The sequence below is a fragment of the Sphaeramia orbicularis genome, chromosome 14, assembly GCF_902148855.1.
Source record: "Sphaeramia orbicularis chromosome 14, fSphaOr1.1, whole genome shotgun sequence".
Lineage (NCBI taxonomy): Eukaryota > Metazoa > Chordata > Actinopteri > Kurtiformes > Apogonidae > Sphaeramia > Sphaeramia orbicularis.
In genome coordinates, this window is record NC_043970.1 from 39377762 (window position 1) to 39399952 (window position 22191).

Consider the following 22191-nt stretch of genomic DNA (forward strand, 5'->3'; position numbering starts at 1 on the left):
TTTGTTTTCAGAGCAGGTTTGCTAGTTTTTATTAGTTTTCATTTTTTTCTAAATGCTTAGTTTTAGTTTAGGTTTAGTATTAATTTTAGTTTTTTTTTTTATATCTTTTATCTCCTTCGCCGTCATATTCAAATAAATCCCATAGAGGACTCTGCTGCTTTCTCCCAACTTTAGTCTCCGTGTTTCAAAGTAGAGTAGGGACGAGAAGACGACTCTAAACGACAAGTGACGAGAAGTGACGGACCGTACAGTACCACCAGCTAAAATTGCTCGAATGAAATATATCACTTTCACATCAATCTGATGTTGACAAAGACAAAAACGAAGGGAATTTTATCCATAATTTTTTTAAGTTTCAGTTAGTTTTGTAAGCACACAATACAGTTTCAGTTAGTTATCGTTTTTTTTCTTTTAATTATAGTTTTTATTTATTTCAGTTAACGCAAAGGTTTTTTCAATTCTAGTTTTCGTCATTTCGTTAGTTTTCGTTAACGATAACAACTTTGCTACTCAGGATGTACTCATTCATTCTAGTCATCTATTAAAATTCCACTTAAAATCTTTGTCCTTTTAATATTTTATGCACCTGGGGTAATGCATGGTTACTTAGTGTTGCACTGTTTACATGGGTTTTAAGAGCTCTGTACTAGATTCCCAGAAATCTGCTGGAGAATACAATGGAGTTTTATGATGCAACAATTAAAACATCAGATATTTTTTTTTCATCATACGCTTTTCTGGGACACAATTCCAAAGTTCCATCTAAATGAGTGTATTGTATGAGGATTGAGGACAAACTTTTTACTTTGAAGCTTGTAACACAATGAGTACTAATTTCCCTTGGATTTCTGTGAGTTCACCACTGTTTCCTTTGGGGCATCTATCCAATTACTCTGCCACAGTGGATTATCCCTAATCCTGCATATGGCTAATTAGAATAATGACGTTGACTCATAGTCGAATCAAAGCCATTATTACAATTCTTTTGTGTTCTTGGCGGGGTTTGCTTACCAGCGCCTCAACCGTCAGCGACAAGGACAAGTTAAATGACAAGACGGGTGAGGTGTTCATCTTTTAACTGAGCTTAATCTACAGCTGGGATCAACATTCTGCTGTCAGCGTTTGCAGAATCAAAACAGGATTGAAACGACCCCTGCACGCGGCGAGGCCTAATGTTTTCTACATTTTTTGGGTAAAAATAGAGCTCACGTCTAACAACAACAACAACAACATGTACGGGCGATCACACAAGCAAAGAATGTTAATGAAAGATGATACTTACATTGGAAAACAGAGCATGCAAAAATCAAAATCAGGCCACGTCACACAGACAGGTGGTTAGATTTGGAAAGGAGAAAGATGAAACATGGTTAGAGGACTGCATTGGCCATTTTCACAAAGATTCACACGGCATGTCGGTTTACTTCAAAGCTGCTGCCGCCTTCCTGACAAGCCACTTGTCAAGACAGGAAAAAAAAAAAAAAACAAGCTAATAAAAAAAAAAAAAAAACAGCTTAATTTTGACAAACATCAACGACAGGAGGAATGGTTCTTTCTGTCAAATAGAGCAGAATCAGTTTGCATAACTCTACTAGTCTCCAGTTTGTGAAAATGGCAATGTTTGTCATGTGCCAGCATGCAGTTAATACTTTCAATCCACGGTGGTTTGAAGTGCATGCTTGTGCAGAATACTAACCTTGCAATAGCGTTGAGCTAGTGGGTTCAATTACCACTACATCAGAGGAACAAATGGAACAGAGCAACATATTGGAAACAGAACAGCAACGAATCATTGACAGCACTTTGTGAAAAGCAGGGAAATAGACTGTTGGATGGACTTGGCTTTGCATTTGCACCGTGACTCCACAGGTCAACACTGCACATAAACATTAGGCTAATGTGATAAGAAAGACACACAGTGCAAAGGATCAGTTATATTCCTTTTACTTATGTCAGCTTAGGTTTTATTTGTAGGATGTCTTTTAGGCTACGTCCACACTAATAAAGCAAAAATGTGCAATAATGGAAAACACCAACGAGCAATAACTACTATACTTACCTCTCACTGTCTTCTGCACCTTAACCCTTTATGGGGCAAGTGACCATTTTTGGTAATTTCCACATACATTCACTAACTGTTCATGCAGAGGTGGACCTTACAGACCTTTTAGACCACATTAGACCTGAGATTATAAACTCACTGTCCTCACTGGAACTGTTACTGTTATTGTCTTGTAATGTATGTGGAAATGATGAAAAATAGTCACTTTTCAAGCAAGTGACTATTTTTGGTAATTTCCAAATATGTTACAAGACAGTGACAGCAACAGTTCCCGTGAGGACAATGAATCAACAATCTGTCAATTTCAATCATACTGTGAATTTTTGTACATATTAAGAATTTATTTTATTATTTTTAATCTTTTTTTTTTGCACATACATATCTTTTTTGTGGTAGTTTTATTCTACCCTACTTACCGTTTATATATTTTATTTGACATTTTATTCTTTATCTTATGCTACAAACCATAACCTAGGTAACTACATTTCATTCTATCATGTACCATTGATCGAATGACAATAAAATTGAGTCTGTGTTGGATGTAAACTCCATATTTTGAGATGCCACATAAGCTTTGTAATTTTCTTTTCTTTTTTCCCCCAAAATTTGAACATTGATAATACCAGCCTACTCCTGTTAAGAATTTTTAAAACTTTGTTTTTGAAGTGTGTGATGTATACATACATTTTGAAAAATTACCCCCAGTTCCACATTTGATAATTTTTGGGATTTTCTTTTATGGATGTCAGTAGGTAGAGGATTAGCGGATATTTGTCCAAATGTACAGACCCAGGGCTAACCCTAACCCTAACCCTAACTTGGCCTGTCCTCAGTGACATTTTCAGGCCTAAACAAGTTGAATTAACTTTGAAAGGCAGGAACAGCTGCCATGGGTAAAGAAATGAAACTGACATAGTGGCCAAAGTGTTAATGCTGTAACCTGGAAATTTTGTGGAAAACAAGATGGATGTCCATTGTCCCCTCCCATGACCTTTGAGTGGATTTAAATCCCAGTGCTACTTCGCGCAAACCAGTTTTAACTTGGATTGCGCAATTTGCCCCTGCTCACTCATGCATGAAAACCTGGGTCTGTAAATTTGTAAATATCCACCAATCCCCTACCTACTGACATCTATAAAAGAAAGTTCCAAAAATTATCAAATGTAGAACTGGGGGTAATTTTTCAAAATGTATATTTTTTTTGATACACCCTGTATATATATTAGTGCTGGGCAACAACTGAAATTCCTAATTGCAATTAATTGTGTGGATTTCTGTGATTAATCATGATTAATCGCATAGTTATATGCGGGGGTGGTTGCTGGCATCAAGTGGTCATTAAGTGATATTTCAGACTGGAAGTACTCTGGTGATAAAAAATAATTCCACACTGCAGTGCTTCCAAACAACTTTGTCCTTCTCAACCCCACCATCTGAAGACATTTAAAATGAAAATGTCCATGGAAAGACTGCTACTTTTCTCCATGTTTATGTCCCCACCAGTTTATTTCGGGTTGTGAGTGATTGACAGGAGTCTTAAGCCCACCCCAAAGGCTGTCATTGGTTGAAACGCATGATGACGTCAATTGACAAACCAACCCTGATCAACATCCCCCTCTTCCTGTGACCCATGGTTTACCTACGTGTATTCACAGAGCCAGAGCAACAGACTTTCAAAATAATATGTGATGTTCAGTTGTTTAAAGCAAGCAAAGGGGGCCCTCTAGTGGTCGGAATAAGTTTCATTAACGTATGTTTTGTGCTTGCGGTGTTCCCGTAGCCAGTTCAGACATAAGAAGGAACTAACAGACACGCTTCTTTCACTCTGTTTGTATGGCCCGAAAAATGTTTGCCTGTGAGTATTTTATGTTCAGTTGTTGTAAGAATGAATAGTATAAAATATCTCCGATGTGAACCTTTGTTGCTGGATAAAAAGACGTTGTAAATCTTAAATTAATCTGTAAATGCTAATCATTAGCGTGTCTATGGATTTTCCCATTCAAGCTAGCATCGAGCTAGCGATCTTTTTCCCATTCATTTAAATGTATAATGCCATGTAAATGTACTAAGGCAATGAACAGAACTGAGACATATTTTGTATGTATGTTGCTGTTTTACAGTGAGTCTAAAGTAAAAAATTTGGAGAGAAGTTTTGGGCGTCCGGCTTTTCTTGGGAAACCTGTTGTCTATCTGCCGAACTAATCGCTACACGCACACAAGCAGGAGCAGAAGAATAGGAGTTAGAATAAAACGGCATTCATGTGAGATAAAAAAAAAATGTTGGCATTATTTAATGAATGCGTTAACGCGGTAATAAAGCATTAACTTGCCTAGCCCTAATATATCTTCTTTACTTATATTGTTATTTATTTTGTTTACCTTTCATTATAAAACTTGAAAAAATTGTGGAAAAAAAAAGTAGATACATAAAGACTTTAACTTCAGTAGCATTTCAACTGGTGACTTGAACTTCTACCAGAGTCCTTTTTGCTCAGGTACCTGTACTTCTGCTCAAGTATGACTTTCCAGTACTTTATTCAACATCAGATTCATCAGACGTCCTCGACTTTCATCTGAGCCAGTCCTCATCTCTGTTAACAGCTGATGTACGCTTACATCCTCCAATTTATCAAGACGCTACAGATTCAACACTTGTGATATTGGTCACAGTCACGCATGTTATTTCTGAACCGAAGACTGTTTTCATTAGTGTGGACGTAGCCTCGGAAGTCTGTTATTCCTGCATTATGCAAAAACATACATCTGTTTGGAAATTTCACAGACTTCAGTGTGAAACTGGGTTTGTCCAGAAATAGACTGTTTAAAATTAAAAGTCATTTTTGTTAAAGGTTTCTGAACGAGATAAAAGATAAAGCTGACAGATCGTGTTAACAGATCCAATGAAATGACCAAGATCCATCAACTCTATAAATACACAAATATATTCTGGAAAAAAAAGTAAATGTAAGAAATAGGATACAAAGACATCCTCCAGTGCAAACATTATTTATCACCACATCGACAGCTGCGTGCAAATCTATATTCATACATTAAATCTTTATTTCAATACACTGAGGTGAAGGCCTCATTTTCACTATAGCAGCGTTAATGACAGCCATGATTCCAAAAACATACTTATAAAAATCACAGGCAATAAAACCTTGAGTGTAAGTGGAGCAATTAAAGCAGAACAGAAATGAATAAACTAGAACACAAATAGCCGAAGGTAAACTGTGATAGAATTAATATTTTATAATAGATAAAAGGTGTAAAAAATGAGACTTTGAGAGGTTTCTGAATATTATTCCAAGTTGCAGATGCAGGAGTGTATCAACCATCTATTCAACCATCAAACATCTGTTTCTAACAGTTAGAGTAAGGTATGTTTTTAACTGTGTTTGATAAAATCAAGATGGTCTGCATGTTAGTTTGTTTTTTAACCCTTTATTGGGCCGTCTGGTAAAAGTTCATACTGTCTTACAAATATAACTATTGTAGGCAGGGGTGCTGCTACCAATTGTGGGGCCCAGTGAAAGGTAAACATTGTGGACCCTTCATAAAATTCAGTATCCTGTCGATCTGTCGGACCACTGGTGTTAAATGAAACTGAAAACTTAATATGCTTGCAACGTCCGACTTCTACGCCTCTATTATACACTAAAAACAAGAAGTTAATCACTGGCACAAATTCTGGGACTGCCCAAAAATAAAACAAATTTGGAAGGATATACACAAAAATATAGAATATATACTTAATGTCACTTTACCTTTTGAATTTACCACCTTAATTATGAGAAAAACTGAAATTTTAGTGAACAATGCCTACTTATATTGAATTTTAATAACTGCTGGTAAAAAAGGCTGTGACCAGGCACTGGCTCCAACCTGAACCACCTAATCTGGAAAAATGGGTAGATATTGTGAATGAAATTTACCAGATGGAAAGACTAACCTTCTCCCTTCGATTACAAATGAACAAATTTTCAAAGTGGATATTTTTTGTTTACACTTACCAAACACAATCTGTTGGAACCCTAAATGTACAAGAAATAACAATATAATGACAGTGGATCTGGAATTGTCTTGTTTTTTGTTTTTCTTTAAAGAGAAGAGGTCAAATCTCTTGGTCTTTCGTGTGTGTTTTCTTTATGTAACAATGCATCTATTAACTGCTCAATTGTTTTGTTTATTATTAACAAAAAAAAAAAAGAAAAACTGAAAAGTTGAGAATGGAAAGATTGGTCATTGGTCACATACTTGTTACGTGACCACAATGTAATTTCAATGTATGCTGAAATCTTCTCAATATTTCTAAATAAAAATCTGAAAAAAAACAAAAAAAACCAAGAAGTTAAGGATATTTTTTTTAATTTTGGGTTGTTTTTTTTTTTTTTTTTTTCAGTCGGGATTCTTGCAAAACGCTTTTTACTTTTTTGTGTGTGAATTGAAACACATTTTTTTAATGACCAGACATAGTTTTGTTGGCAAAAATGACCCAAAAAATGACAAAAAAAGAACTATCCTTAACTTTTTGTTTGTAGTGTGCAATGGATCCGACACAAAATTTTTACTGCTTGACTAGTTTCAGCTACTTCCTGTAGCCTTCATCAGAGACGTTACACACAGAAAAAATTACTGAGCATTTTTTCCAGAGTCAAAAATATTTTCCTCAAAAAGAGTAAATTTGGCTCTATATTGAGTGAACATGGCTCTATTATGAGTTTGGAGAGCTCTACCCAAAGAGTAACTTTGACTCTTTTTAGAGAGGGACCAAATGTTATCTGAGTAGAGTAAAATTTTCTTCAATTTGAGTAAATTTTATTCAGGCAAATATGATTTTTAGCACTCTGCTCACTCCACTTTATTCACTGCATTAAAAGTGCATTATAAATAAAATGCATTATTATTATTATTATTATTATTATTATTATTATTATTTTGCTGTGATATGTCTTATATGCTGCTCAGGAGGACGTTTCTGACTATGGCTACAGAAAATAAACTAGTCAAACAGGTAAAGAAACGACTAACCCTGTCTGATAAATGAATTTCCTACAATACCTTTATCGAGCAAGTGACTTTACATAAAAAAAAGATAAAGAATAATAAAATAAATTCTTAATATGTACAAAATTTCACAAAATCGAAGTATGATTGAAATGTCCTCACTGTAACTATTTCTGTCACTGTCTTGTAATGTTTGTGAAAATGACCAAAAATAGTCACTTGCCCAATAAGTGACTATTTGCATGAACAGTGAGTGTACCTGCTTTGTTAGGTACCATGAAGTGATGGTACTAATGTAAGGAATGATGTTCAAAGGGATAATGTGGATGTGGACAGGGGTCTGGATCAGCACTTATGTTGGTCTAATGTTCTAAAAGTGACGTTCTTATCACCTTACATGTGTTTTTCTTGTACTTTTTCGAATTTACCTCTTAGATTTTATTTATTTTTTGCCACGTTTGGGAAAGGAACCACATATGATAACTTCACTGCCCTTGATTTTCTACATAATAAAAAAAGATTAAAAAATTTCACAAAAGTATTAAAGTTTCTACAAATTTCCGCATACATTACAAAACAGTGAAGGCAACAGTTACAGTGAGGACAGTGAGTCAACGATCTCAGGTCTAATGTGGTCTACAGGGTCTGTAAGGTCCACCTCTGCATGAACAGTGAGTGGACCTGCTTTGTTAGGTACCATGAAGTAATGGTACTAATGTAAGGAATGATGTTCAAAGGGAGAATGTGGATGTGGACAGGGGTCTGGATCAGCACTTATGTTGGCCTAATGTTCTAAAATACATGTTCTTTTCACCTTACAAATGTTTTTCTTGTATTTTTTTTTATATAATTCTTTTTTTTTTTTTTTTGCCATTTATGGATAACTTCATTAACCTTGATTTTTCACATTATTACTTTTTGAGAAATTTTTCTAAATGTTTTCTAAAGTCTTGTTATGTCCTTAACACATTAAAGTTGTTTTGTTTTTTTTAATTTCAGAGTAGTTCTATGAGTGAACTATAAAGGGTTAAAAACCAAAAAGCTAAGAGAATTAAAAAATAAATAAATTAATTAAAAAAACTGCGGCTGCATAACGTAACATTTCACCTTTCACCTTTCACCTTGCATGTGTTTTTCTTGTATTTTTTAATATATACTTCTTGGATTTTTTAAATTTTTTTCCACTGATGGGTAAGGAACCAAATATGGTAATTTCATTGACCTTGATTTTCTACATAACAATAACACATTTTGAAAAAATTCCTAAAAAGTGATAAAGTCTAGGTATGTCCTGTGTTTCTATGAGTGCCCAATAAAGGGTTAAGATTTACACGCAGCCATCAAGTGAATAACGGTTGAAATATAGAAAGTAACTTTAACGTTTATGAGCTTTTTATTCACCGTTCCCTTTCGGTGACATGTAGCGTGTGCTTGTACTCACCGTACAGAAGAAAGCTTGTGTTTGAACTCCCCAGTTTGTTAATGGCAACGCAGGTGTAGTTTCCATAATCGCTCTCAGACACGTTAAAGAAAGTCAGCTTGGACAGAGATCCGGTGACCATGATCTCCATTCCATCAAAGCCATTGAAGATTCTACACAGTTGAGAAAAAAACTGTCAGTATTTGTGTGTATTTCTAAATATCTTAGACCAGGGGTGTTAAATTTATTTTAGTTCAGGTTCCACATTCAGCCCAATATGAGCTGAAGTGAAGTGGGTCAAAACAGTAAAATAAGAACAGTGGAAAAAAGTTTAATTATGTTATAATAATGTGCACAAAGTTTCATTAAAAATGGGAATAACATGAAGAACCTGAAATGTCTTAAGACGTATAAGTTTAATTTTAACAATATTATGCCTCTGTTTATCATTTACACAGTGGATCTACAAATACATAAAACACTTAGTAACAGGCAGAATATTTTTAAATTACACTGACTTCTCTAAAGACATTTCATTTTGTTCATATTTGTTCAGATTATTCACATTTTTATCTGAATAGTTTGTAAATTATTTTAATGCATTTTTACTTTTTTATGCTAAAATAAAGACAAAAATTTGGAATTGTCTATTTATTGTCATTATTTATGACAATTGTCATTATTTATGACAATTCCATTAAAATGATTTCGACATCCTTGGTTGTTAATATCTTCAGTGTAATTTTTGCATTCCACAAATTCATCCCATGGGCCTGTTTGCCTTTGGCGGGCTGGTTTTGGACCGCGGGCCGTATGTTTGACACCTGTGTCTTAGTATCATTTTTTCTCTGCACTTGCTTACGACGGCATATCAGGGCCACATGAGAAAATAAAAATGCTTGTCACTACCAGAATAAAGTTGTTATATTTCGAGAATAAAGTCATTATTTAACAAGAATAAAGTTGTAGTTTTAAAAAACTCATTATTTAATGAGAATAAAGTCGTTATATTTTGAGAATAAAGTCATTATTTAACGAGATTAAAGTTGTAATTTTAAAAAACTCATTATTGAATGAGAATAAAGTCATTATTTAATGAGAATATAGTCGTAATTTAAAAAAAAAACTTATTATTTGACGAAAGTAAAGTCATTATATGTCGAGAATAAAGTCATTATTTAATGAGAATAAAGTCATAGTTTTAAAAAACTCATTATTTAATGACAATAAAGTCGTTATATGTCAAGAATAAAGTCATTATTTAACAAGAATAAAGTTGTAGTTTTAAAAAAACTCATTATTTAATAAAGTAAAGTCATATTTCAAGAATAAAGTCATTATTTAATGAGAATATAGTCATAATTTTAAAAAACGTATTATTTAACAAAAGTAAAGTCATTATATTTTGACAATAAAGTCATTATTTAATGAGAATAAAGTTGTAGTTTTAAAAACTCATTATTTAATGAAAGTAAAGTCATTATGTTTCAAGAATAGCCATTATTTAACAAGAATAAAGTCGTAGTTTTAAAAAACTTATTATTTAACAAAAGTAAAGTCATTATATTTCGACAATAAAGTCATTATTTAATGAGAATAAAGTTGTAGTTTTAAAAAACTCATTATTTAATGAGAATAAAGTCATTATATTTCGAGAATAAAGTCATTATTTAATGAGAATAAAGTCATAATATAATGAGAATAAAGTCGTACCCACTCATCGAATCATGTAGAACTGTAAACATTTTGTGAAGTTCTCCTTTCATTTGGGGTTTACACACAAAGACCAAACACTGAGCCCATCCCCCCATCCACACATCGCTGCTTCACTTGTTGCCTTCACTGTAAAACTAGAAACTGTCGAATCTTCAAAATATTATGGCTTTAATCTCATAAAAGTACGACTTTATTCTCGTTAAGTAATGAGTTTTTTTAAAACTATGACTTTAGTCTCATTAAATAATGAATTTATTCTCGAAATATAACAACTTTATTCTTGTAGTGAAAAGCTTTTTTTTTTTTTCTTATGTGGCCCTAATATGCCGTCGTACTTCCTTGTTGTATTTTTGCTGTTAACTAAAATTTCCCCATGGTGGGATAACTAAAGTCTTATCTTATCTTATCTTATCTTATCTTATCTTATCTTATCTTATCTTATCTTATCTTATCTTATCTTATCTTATCTTATCTGTTTTCTCTCAACTCAATCTAGAACAGAGTGTTAAAGGTGGGTGTACACAGTTAACTCTAGTTTTCCGCAGGTGTTAATTGCATGAGTCAGTCTATAGGTGACAGTTTGCTCTGGTCTCTTGTCAGTTGCACATTTTTTTACTTTTTATTTTTGCAACAGTGCTTATTTACGTAGAAACGCTGTGATTTAGCAGTGAATGTATAACAATTCCTAAAATAACATCCAGGTACATGACACATGGATGACACTATCTGTTTATCTGTGTAATGTGAAGTGAATTCCGTCCTTTAGGAGCTGTTTCATGAATTTCACACAGTGTTTATCACATACAGGTCCAATAAAAACAGTGTAATTCTTCTGTGGCTGAAGGTGATGCAGTGAAATGATGACGTTTTAACCAGATGCTTTTACATATTATGTTGTGCAAACGAATAAAGATCATTTTCTAAACCGGTATTTCAGAGGTTTAAATAAATTAGAAGTTGTATTTCTGACATCCAATGGCATAACAACATATATTTATGCCTTATTTGTGCATCTCACACATTAGCTTTTATTTGTTATTGGGTCCGATCAAGCGAAAGTGAACAACATGAAAAAGTAAATTTGCACACATCATTTATCAAATAGGCTCATGTTTTAGCTAAAGATTTGTATTTTATGGAACTAATACCAATTGTAAAAAAAAAAGAAAAAGTTACGACAAATTTTATCAATTGTACATTTTACACCATAGCCTCAGACATAAAAATATAGCTTGAATTTGAGGCTAAAAATTCTATCTATAAAATTTGAAAATTTATTCAATGTGTCACATTTTAAAAGACTGTCTGAGAACTGTTACCGAGAAATGACTCTTCATTTGTAATTTACCACCGCAAGTTGTAAATAATACTAGTCACTTTTCCATTGACCCTCAATTTGCGCAAATATAACTTGCGCATAAAAATTTACCTAATGGAAAAACGACAATTTCACCAAAAGTCTCATTTTTTTATTAAAAGTTTTGGCGCTGGCAAGAGGCGGTATTTCGGGCATAGCGCAAATGGTATATCATGCAAAACTGCAATGAAAAGACCATTTTTGGCAACTGGAGTCAGGTGAATTAAAAAAAACGGATGTTGACGAATGTTACAAGAAGCGAAGAAGAAGAAAACATGTCGTGGTATGTGTGGACACACCAGGAAACCAATAATTTTTTAATTTAGTACGAGATAGAGGGTAAAATATAATAATAATGAATATATCTGTAAATCAACACCATATTTATGTTCGTTGCCATGTTTATGGAATGACTTCTCGTGTCATCTCGTGATAATAAATAAACAAATCATCGCATTTGTGACTTAAAGGAAAAACCAACATTATGCACTTCTGTTTTTTCGACATTTATTAAATATCGGTAAAGTTTTGAGCAGATGTCCAATGGAAAATATCTTCATTTGTGTGAAAAAGGCATATGGTGATTATACAAAATGAAGTTATGATGCAACCAAATGATAACTGGGACAGGTGTGTTAGTTTTATTTGTTTGTTTTTAGATTAGATTAGATAGAATTTTGTTTATCCTTTGAGCAGAACCCTTAGGAAATTGAGGTTCCAAAAGTAGCACAACAGTGAATATACACACAAGAAACACCACAAGAAAAAAAACACAAAACAAACAAACAAAAAAAAGCAACACAATAACACAACTATAAAAAACAGTAGTGAAAAAAACCCAATTGCACATTGGAAAGTACTAGCAAGAACAAGTGGCTAAGTAGTAGTAATAATAATAATAATAATAATAATAATAATAATAATAATAATAATAATATTACAATATGTTTATTGCATCTTGTTTTGTTTTTTTTTATTTATTTGATCTTATTTATTTTATTCTTTTACTTATCCATGCTGCTATACCGATGAATGGTGGAACACTGAGCACTTTTTGTCCTGTCTGTAAGCGTGGTCAAGTGCCTGTCTTGAATGTTTAATGTATGTGTTGTTGTAATACCAAGGCGATCACCTAGACTGCAAAACAAATCTACCTACGGGTATAAATAAAGTAACCTTGACCTTGATACTACTACTACTACTACTACTACTACTACTACTACTAATTATTATTATTATTATTATAATAAACTGTAATAATAATAATAATAATAATAATAATAATAATAATAATAATAATAATAATAATTATTATTATTATTATTATTATTATTATTATTGTTATTATTATTATTATTATTACCATAATCATAATAAGAGGCTTATTATGTTATAATATAATATTATAGTATGCAAAATATGTATATGTATATAAAAATATAGTTTAATAATCACAGAAAAAAGTACAATAAATAATAACATTTGAAAACTTGGTGCAGTATAATCCAAACTTAAACCCTGCTTTAATCCGGTTTAAAACAAACCCTGGTCGGTCTGTGAAACCCAGCCTTCCTGCTCGTTCGATCGTCAGGTGATCGATACTCAAAACCTGTGATCTGTGCTGGTAATAAACAGTCCCACAGGCAGACACATGCTGCTTCTGTTTGCCTACTTAAGATGCAAATGTAAAACCCGTTACCTTCTGTCATCTTTATACCACTCAAAATCTGCCTCGGGCACCGCGTCGGCCTCGCACTCCAACACTCCTGTTTGGCCCAGAGTCACTCCGACATCTCTGCCCTCTGACACAGTTGGAGCATCTACAATCAGACGGAGACATAGAAGAGCACTGTGATCCGGATCCACCAGGCGCCACAGGCCCAGGGTATGAGAGCACAGGTCACGGCTGTTACCCCCTCTGTATCCACCCACTACCATCCACACCAGAGATATTCTACCATATGATCCCATGGGCCAAGCTGTGGGACCGCCATGGACCCCCAGAGTGTTATTTGAACCCTTAGGGGTCTGAGCCTATTTTGGCCGTTTTTGAGTACTTCTGATTTTGCCTTTATACACTGTACAAACAAAACAAAACAAAACAAAATGTAAAAAAAAAACAGTAATATTCCGGCAGCAGGGGTGCTGAAAAAATACTGTTAAATAACGGAAAATAACCATCTCATAAAAATATGGTAATTTTCTGTAATTAAAATGCAGTTTTTGTCGTAGCTTTACATGAGATTTGGCACATTATTTTTTTTACTTTTTAATGTTTAATAAAGAATATTTACATGTATTAAAACAATCAAATTACCTATTAATATATAAATAATTTTCAATGAGACTAAGTTGTACAATCCACTGATAAAAAGCTCCAACTAATGAATGAGTCTGATGTTAAAATATGTACAATAAGCCTGTCTATCTGTCTATCTATCTATCTATCTATCTATCTATCTATCTATCTATCTATCTATCTATCTATCTATCTATCTATCTATCTATCTATCTATCTATCTATCTATCTATCTATCTATCTATCTATCTATCTACACTGTAAAACAACAACTAAAAAACGGTATTATTCCGGTAGCAGGGGTGCCGAAAAAATACTATTAATAACAGAAAATAACCATCTCATAAAAATACAGTAATTTTCCATAATTAAAATACAGTTTTTTGCCATAACTTTACATGACATTTTGCTTTTTTTTTTTTAACTTTATAATGTTTAATAAAGAACATTTACATGTATTAAAACAATCAAATTACCTATAAATATGGACGAACATTGTTAACTACTTAGGTGTCAGTGCATTTTATTTTGAAAACATGGCTGTAAATGGTCTTATGTACAGCTATAAATAAAGACACTGTTAAATTTGATGATCCTAGTGGTTTTTCTAATCCAGACATGTGGGTTTTTTTATGAATCTCAGTCTCATTCCAGGTTTTTTATGTAACCTTTCGTGTCCACTTGTGTTACATACAGAACCTGCCCAGTTAAATGTATATAAATCATGAAAGATTTTGCAACAGCGGTCATTTTTGTGAAACACTCTGCCTTGCATACTGAGTTAAATTCCCAAAATGTACCTGTGAGAAAATACAGAGACATTAAAAAAAAAAAAAAAAAAAAAAGTAGCATGTAATTTTCGTGTCCTTTTGACCGTGTTACATGCAGATTTTTGTATTAAATATAATGTAAAATAATACAAAAATGTGTTTTATCTGAAAAATAGTTCCTCTTTTATCTCAGTATTTCTTTTTAAAATAGACTCAAAGTGCTTCCAAACTTGCTTCATAACATTCGTCTACATCTGGTTTTAATTTTTTGCCCCCATGTCCTGTTTTTAGGGACCAGTTTCATAGAAGTACCCATATGTATGGTTTAGTGCAGGGGTGTCAAACATGAGGCCTGGGGGCCAAATGCGGCCTGCCAAAGGGTCCAGTTCGGCCTCTGGGATGTTTTTGCTAAGTGCAAAAATGCCACGGTCTTGAATTGAATTAAGCAAAAAAAAAAAAAAAAATGCTTGAATTAAGGAAAAAATCTGGAATTGAGCCCAAAAAAAAGTCTTCAGTTAAGTAAAAAAAAATCTTGAATTAAGCAAAAAAAAAAAAAATCTTCAATTAAGTAAAAAAAAAAAATCTTCAATTAAGACCAAAAAAAATCTAGAATCAAGCCAAAAAAAAATCTAGAATTAAGCCAAAAAAATCTCAAATTTAGCAAAAAATCTTGAATTAAGCAAAAAAAATCTTCAATTAGGCCAAAAAAAATCTCAAATTTAGCGAAAAATCTTGAATAAAACCAAAAAAAATCTTCAACTAAGTAAAAAAAAAAAAAAAAAATCTAGAATTAAGCCAAAAAAATCTTGAATTAAGCAAAAAAAAAAAAAAAATCTAGAATTAAGCCAAAAAATCTTGAATTCAGCCAAAAAAACATCTTCAATTAAGTAAAAAAAAAAAATCTTGAATTAAGCCCAAAAACATCTAGAATTAACGACTTAAATTTTTTGTCTTTGTTTGTAACAATAACATTTGAATAACCTGAACAAATATGAACAACCTGAAATGTCTGTAGAAAATTCAGCCCAATTTGAACTCTTTCTGCCTGTTCCTCAGTGTTTAGTGTCTTTGTAGATCTGATCCATAATGCACATGGAGAAATGATAAGTTGAGGAATAATATTGTTAAAATTGCACTAAATTTTCTTACGTTTTTAAATTCAAATTTCAGTTTTTTCAGCTTTTTTTTTGGATAGTTTATAAAAGTAAGTATTTTCATAATTTAATGTTGTTTTTTTTTTACACTAAAACAAAGACAAAAATTTGGAGTTGTCATTATTTATAGGTTATTATGTTATTATTTTACTGGTCCGGCCCACTGCAGATAAAATTTAGCTGAATATGGCCCCTGAATGAAAATGAGTTTGACACCCCTGGTTTAAACTATTTATTTACTATTTGTGGGTAGAGGGGTCCCTTTGATTGATGGGTTGGTTCTGTTGAATAGCTCTGATCTATACCATGGCCACAAGTGAAGAAGAAATAATGATTATCTATAATATTTATTACACTAGTGAATTACATGGCATGAGATATAATGAAGGGGAATTAACTGGTCAGGTTGTAATTTAGTGCAGTTCATTCTCGGTCTCTCCCAGAGCAAAGAAACGGCGCCTTATTAAACAGATCTGAACTGTTTGAGCAGAGCTGATAATGTAGGCGAGGCTTTTATTCAGAACCCCTGGAAACTCATTTGATGCGTTCAATTGAAACCATAACTTTCGCACTAAATCTGTCCGTTTGAGTAAGAACTTGGACATTTGGTGGGAGTGGAAATAGTCCAGAATGGATAAAAAAAACACAAAAGGAGATTTAAAAAAAAACACAGATTTGACAATGTTAAAAAACAGCAAAAAACGAATTATTTCACTGGTTTTCATCAACGTCATACATTTTGGATGTGTTGATGGTTTCATGGATTAAAATCAACCTATAAATGGAAAAGACACCAATATTTAACCCATAAAAACCAAAACTATCTACTGATCTAAAATGTTTAATTTCCTGTTGATCCATCCATCCATAATCATATCAATATTTGTAAAAAAAAAAAAAAAAAAAAAAAAAAAAAAAAAAAAGGTGTAAAATGCAGTTTGTCATCTTTTCATGGTCATCAGATATGACCCATTTGGACGTTCACAGGCTCCGCAGTTACCGTGGAAACACCGTCATCTTCTACAACATTGATTCACCTGTTATGACAGTGGATGGAGACCCTTGTTTTATATTCTGTTAATGAAATCTTTGTGGGAAAAGTCACTTTTTGTTCAATTTTCACTGTTTCTGATATAATAACCCTCCACTTTAATTTGAGCTTTTTATGAAAATCTACATGATCAGTAAAGTTAATTGGGGGAAAATACCTGATTTTCACTGAAAAAAAACACTAAATACAGAAGATAATATTACAAAAAATTATGATGAATCAGTTAAATAAAGCCATTAATCCTGATCCATTAATCCTATCAATACATGTCAATAATTGGTATAAAATTCAGTTTGTCATCTTTTCATTGTCATCAGATATGACCCATTTGGACGTTCAGAGGCTCCGCAGTTACCATGGAAACACCGTCATCCTCTACAACATTGATTCACCAGTAATGACAGTGGATGGAGACATTTGTTTTATATTCTGTTAATGAAATCTTTGTGGGAAAAGTCCATTTTTCTTCAGTTTTCTCTGTTTCTGATATAATAACCCTTCACTTTAATTTGAGCTTTTTATGAATATCTACATGATCAGTAAATTTAATTGGGGAAAATGCCTGATTTTCACTGAAAATTACAAAATGCAGAAGATAATATTACAAAAAAATTACGATAAATCATTTAAATAAAGCCATAAATCCTGTTCCATTAATCCAATCAATACTAGTAAATAATTAGTATAAAATACAGTTTGTCATCTTTTCATTGTCATCAGATATAACCCATTTGGACGTTCACAGGCTCCGTAGTTACCGTGGAAACACCGTCATCTTCTACAACATTGATTCACCTGTTATGACAGTGGATGGAGACCCTTGTTTTATATTCTGTTAATGAAATCTTTGTGGGAAAAGTCACTTTTTCTTCAGTTTTCTCTGATTCTGATATAATAACCCTCCACTTTAATTCGAGCTTTTTATGAAAATCTACATGATCAGTAAAGTTAATTGGGGGAAAATACCTGATTTTCACTGAAAATAAACACAAAATACAGAAGATAATATTACAAAAAATTATGATAAATTAGTTAAATAAAGCCATTAATCCTGATCCATTAATCCTATCAATACATCTAAATAATTGGTATAAAATTCAGTTTGTCATCTTTTCATTGTCATCAGATATGACCCATTTGGACGTTCAGAGGCTCCGTAGTTACCATGGAAACACCATCATCTTCTACAACATTGATTCACCAGTAAAACCCATGGAGTTGAATCAGTGACAGACCTTGAATTATTGATATTTTTGCTGAAAAAGTCCCTTTTTCTTCAGTTTTCTTGTTTTTGACATAATAACCCTCAACTTTAATTTGAGTTTTTTATGAAAATCTACATGATCAGTAAATTTAATTGGGGAAAATACCTGAAAAAACACAAAATACAGAAGATAATATTACAAAAAAAACTATGATAAATCAGTTAAATAAAGCTATTAATCCTGATCCATTAATCCCATCAATACATGTAAATAATTGGTATAAAATACAGTTTGTCATCTTTTCATGGTCATCAGATATGACCCGTTTGGAGATTCAGAGGCTCTGTAGTTACCATGGAAACACTGTCATCTTTTACAACATTTTTTGTTTCTTTCTTTGTTTCATATTTTTATTGAAGTGTATACAAGAGAATTAAAGGTACAGACAAATACCAGGGCACGCTGATGTTAACATTAACCATGTTTGTACACACCATTACGTTTAGATTTGCTTTTTTTTTTTTTTTTTTTTTAGGAACAAATAACAATGAAACCTGACAAACAATACAATGAAAAGAATACTAAGACATAGTCTGTATAAAATAATGAAACTGGTGACATAAACATAAGAAAATAAATGACTAAATAATAAAATAAAAATAAAACGATAATCAATCAATCAATCTTCTACAACATTGATTCACCAGTTAAACCCATGGAGTCAGATCACTGAAAGTGGATGGAGACACTTGTTTTAACCTTCAGTTACTGGTATTTTTTAGTGAAAAAGTCACTTTTTCTTCAGTTTTCTTGTTTTTGATATAATAACCCTCAACTTTAATCTGAGCTATAATGAACATCTACAGGATTAGTGCATTAAATATAGGAAAATACATGATTCTCACTGGAAAAAATGCAAAATACAGAGGATAATATCATAATAAATGGAGATAAATCATTTAAGAAATGTTAAATAGAGAGCAAAATTCATTTGAGAACTGCCATAAAGGTAGCACTGGGTGTTTATGGATTAAATAGAATAAGTAAGAATCTTTTTTAATGTTTAAGTGGAGTTGAATCAATGACAGACCTTGAAATATTGATATTTTTGCGGAAAAAGTCACTTTTTCTTCAGTTTTCTTGTTTTTGATATAATAACCTTCAACTTTAATCAGAGCTTTTATGAACATCTACATAATTAGTGAATAAAATATAAGAAAATACATGATTTTCACTAGAAAAAAAATGCAAAATACAGATGATAATATTAGAATAAATGGTGATAAATCATTTAAGAAAGGTGAAATATAGAGAAAAATTCATTTGGGAACTGCCACAATAGTAACACTGGGTCTTTATGGGTTAAAGCACATGTATTTAATTATATGTCATTATTTTTTATTAATAGGTCTGATATTAATTAATCCCAGAAGTGTATATGCATCACTTTTCCATCTGTGCTTCACAAACTTTTTTAGGTCACGACCCAAAAAAGAAAATAAATGTGTTTTCTCTATTAAAACCTTAAACAGCTACTGAACCAAAATGTTCAATAACTTTTGTATGACTAATGTATTTCATATAATGTTAGTAATTAATCGAGGTAAAATACTGTGCTGTGCAGACGTCACATTCTGCTACGTCGATCCATCAGTAACACCCCTGCAGTTTGACACATGCCGTTGGTTGCAAATGCATGCTTTTTATGTTAAATTAATGATGGATTTTGCTGAAAAATTCGCTTTTTCTTGTCGTATTTTCTGCTCTGATATAATAACGCTGATAATTAACTCTGAACTTTTATGAGCATCTACTGGGTCAGTCAATTCATTATAAGGAAATACCTGTTTTTCACTTAGAATGCTATAATGACATAATAAATGGTGATACATTACTCGGGTTAGAGGTTAGATGTGGAAAAACAAAACACAAAAATATGTTTTTAAGGGTTATTTGCTACAGATATTCATTTCTACCGACCCCTCCGGCATAAAAACAATGAGTATGTTTACATGCACACTAATATTTCACTATTATGCAGAGTTTGACAGGTGTCATGTAAACAACGCAGTGGACAAAACAAGGCACATGAGGGGAAATGGATCCGATTAGAGTATTTTACTGCAGGTTGTGACACACAGCAGCTGAAAAAACAAAGATCTGTTTGGTTAGAGATGGACTGTTTTCAGAAAAGTCCACATTTCAGACCAAAATGACAAACACAGCTAGTGTTAAATATATCAGGTTGGTAGATATTTTAAGATGAGATGAGATAAAATAAGATAAGAGAGGATGAGATAAGATAAGGTGAGATGAGATAACATAAGAAAAGATGAGATGAGATAAAATAAGATGAGATAAGAGAAGAGGAGATAAGAAAAGAAGAGATGAGATGAGATAAGACAAAAATAATTTAAGGTAAGATAAGATAAGATAAGATGAGATAAGATAAAATAAGAGAAGAGAAGAGGAGATAAGATAAGAAAAGATGAGATAAGAGAAATAATTTAAGATAAAATAAGATGAGATAAGATAAAATAAGATGAGATAAGAGAAGATGAGATAAGAGAAGAAAAGAAGAGGTGAGATGAGATAAGACAAAAATAATTTAAGATAAAATAAGATGAGATAAGATAAGATGAGATGAGATAAAATAAGAGAAGAGAAGAGGAGATAAGAAAAGAAGAGATGAGATAAGACAGAAATAATTTAAGATAAAATAAGATGAGATAAGAGAAGAGAAGATGAGATAAGAGAAGAAAAGAAGAGGTGAGATGAGATAAGACAAAAATAATTTAAGATAAAATAAGATGAGATAAGATAAAATAAGATGAGAGAAGAGAAGATGAGATAAGATAAAATAATTTAAGATAAAATAAGATGAGATAAGATAAAATAAGATGAGAGAAGAGAAGATGAGATAAGATAAGAAAAGAAGAGATAAGACAAGAATAATTTAAGATAAAATAAGATGAGATAAGATAAGATAAAATAAGATGAGAAAAGAGAAGATGAGATAAGATAAGAAGAAATGAGATAAGACAAAATAAGATAAAATAAGATCAGACAAAATAAGATAAGATGAGATGAGATAAGACAAAAATAAGATAAGATATGATAAAATAAGATGAGAAGATAAGAGAAGATGAGATAAAATAAGAGATATGAGATATAAGACAAAATAAGATAAAATAAGATCAGGTAAGATGAGATGAGACAAGATCAGACAAAAATAAGATAAAATATCCTCTGTATATTGTGTTTTTTCAGTAAAACTCACACGTTTTCCTTAATTCAGTTCACTGATCCTGTAAATGTTCATAAAAGCTCAGATTAAAGTCGAATGTTATTGTATCAAAAACAGAGAAAACTGAAGACAAAGCGACTTTCATTTAGCAAAGATATCAGTAACGGAACATAAAATAAGCGTCTACAGCCACTGTTATTTATTCGACTCCATTGGTTTTACTGGTGAATCAATGCTGTAGAAGATGACGGTGTTTCCATGGTAACTACGGAGCCTCTGAATGTCCAAATGGGTCGTATCTGATGACAAACTGCATTTTACACCAATTTTTTTTTTTTTTTTTTACAAATATTGATATGATTAGTGGATCAACAGGTGGTAAACGTTCCAGATCAGTAGATGGTTTTGGTCGATGTTGGATCTTTGGGTCTTCATGGGTTAAAGGTCATTTGTTGATAGTGAGCCTAGTTCTGCTGAAGTGTGTGTTGCTTAGTGTGTAGAACATGCAGGACTCACAGTTGACGGTGATGTCTACGGTCTGGACGTCTGTGTCGATGTCGTTGACAGCTGTGCACTCGTACGTCCCCGCTCTCTGTCTGGAGATGGATGGGATTTCCAGGTACTCATCATCTGACGCCAGGTCCCCTGTGAGATGCCCAGACAGTGGGAGAAAATGGAGAGGGTCAGTGTGTTAATGTGGACAGTCCACAGCTGTGACCTCCACTGTCATTTGCAGACCCTGTGTGGCTGTGTGGTCCAGGGGAGTGGGTAGCGTCACAGCGGCCGTGGGTCCGTGGACAACACTTCTGCACCGTGACTGAAATCCTTCTGACCTGTGAGTGTTTACATGGACGGGGACCTGCTAACGTGTGCATTTGCAGTTATTTATTATAGTTTATTCAG

General features: G+C 32.5%; 1 protein-coding gene across 4 annotated transcripts in view; it reads right to left on the reverse strand.

The window, feature by feature from the left end:
* ntm (neurotrimin) overlaps positions 1-22191 on the reverse strand; it is a 741734-nt gene that overhangs the window by 13126 nt on the left and 706417 nt on the right. For 2 of the 4 annotated variants that reach the window (XM_030154417.1, XM_030154416.1), the window contains exons 4-6: positions 21805-21933; positions 13262-13382; positions 8511-8662 (exon numbers count right to left, since the gene is read on the reverse strand). In XM_030154417.1, the coding sequence (XP_030010277.1) occupies positions 8511-8662; positions 13262-13382; positions 21805-21933 (402 nt within the window). Of the gene's footprint in view, positions 1-1282; positions 1733-8510; positions 8663-13261; positions 13383-21804; positions 21934-22191 lie in introns of all 4 variants that reach the window. The other 2 variants (XR_003937315.1, XM_030154415.1) reach the window with 2 other exon arrangements.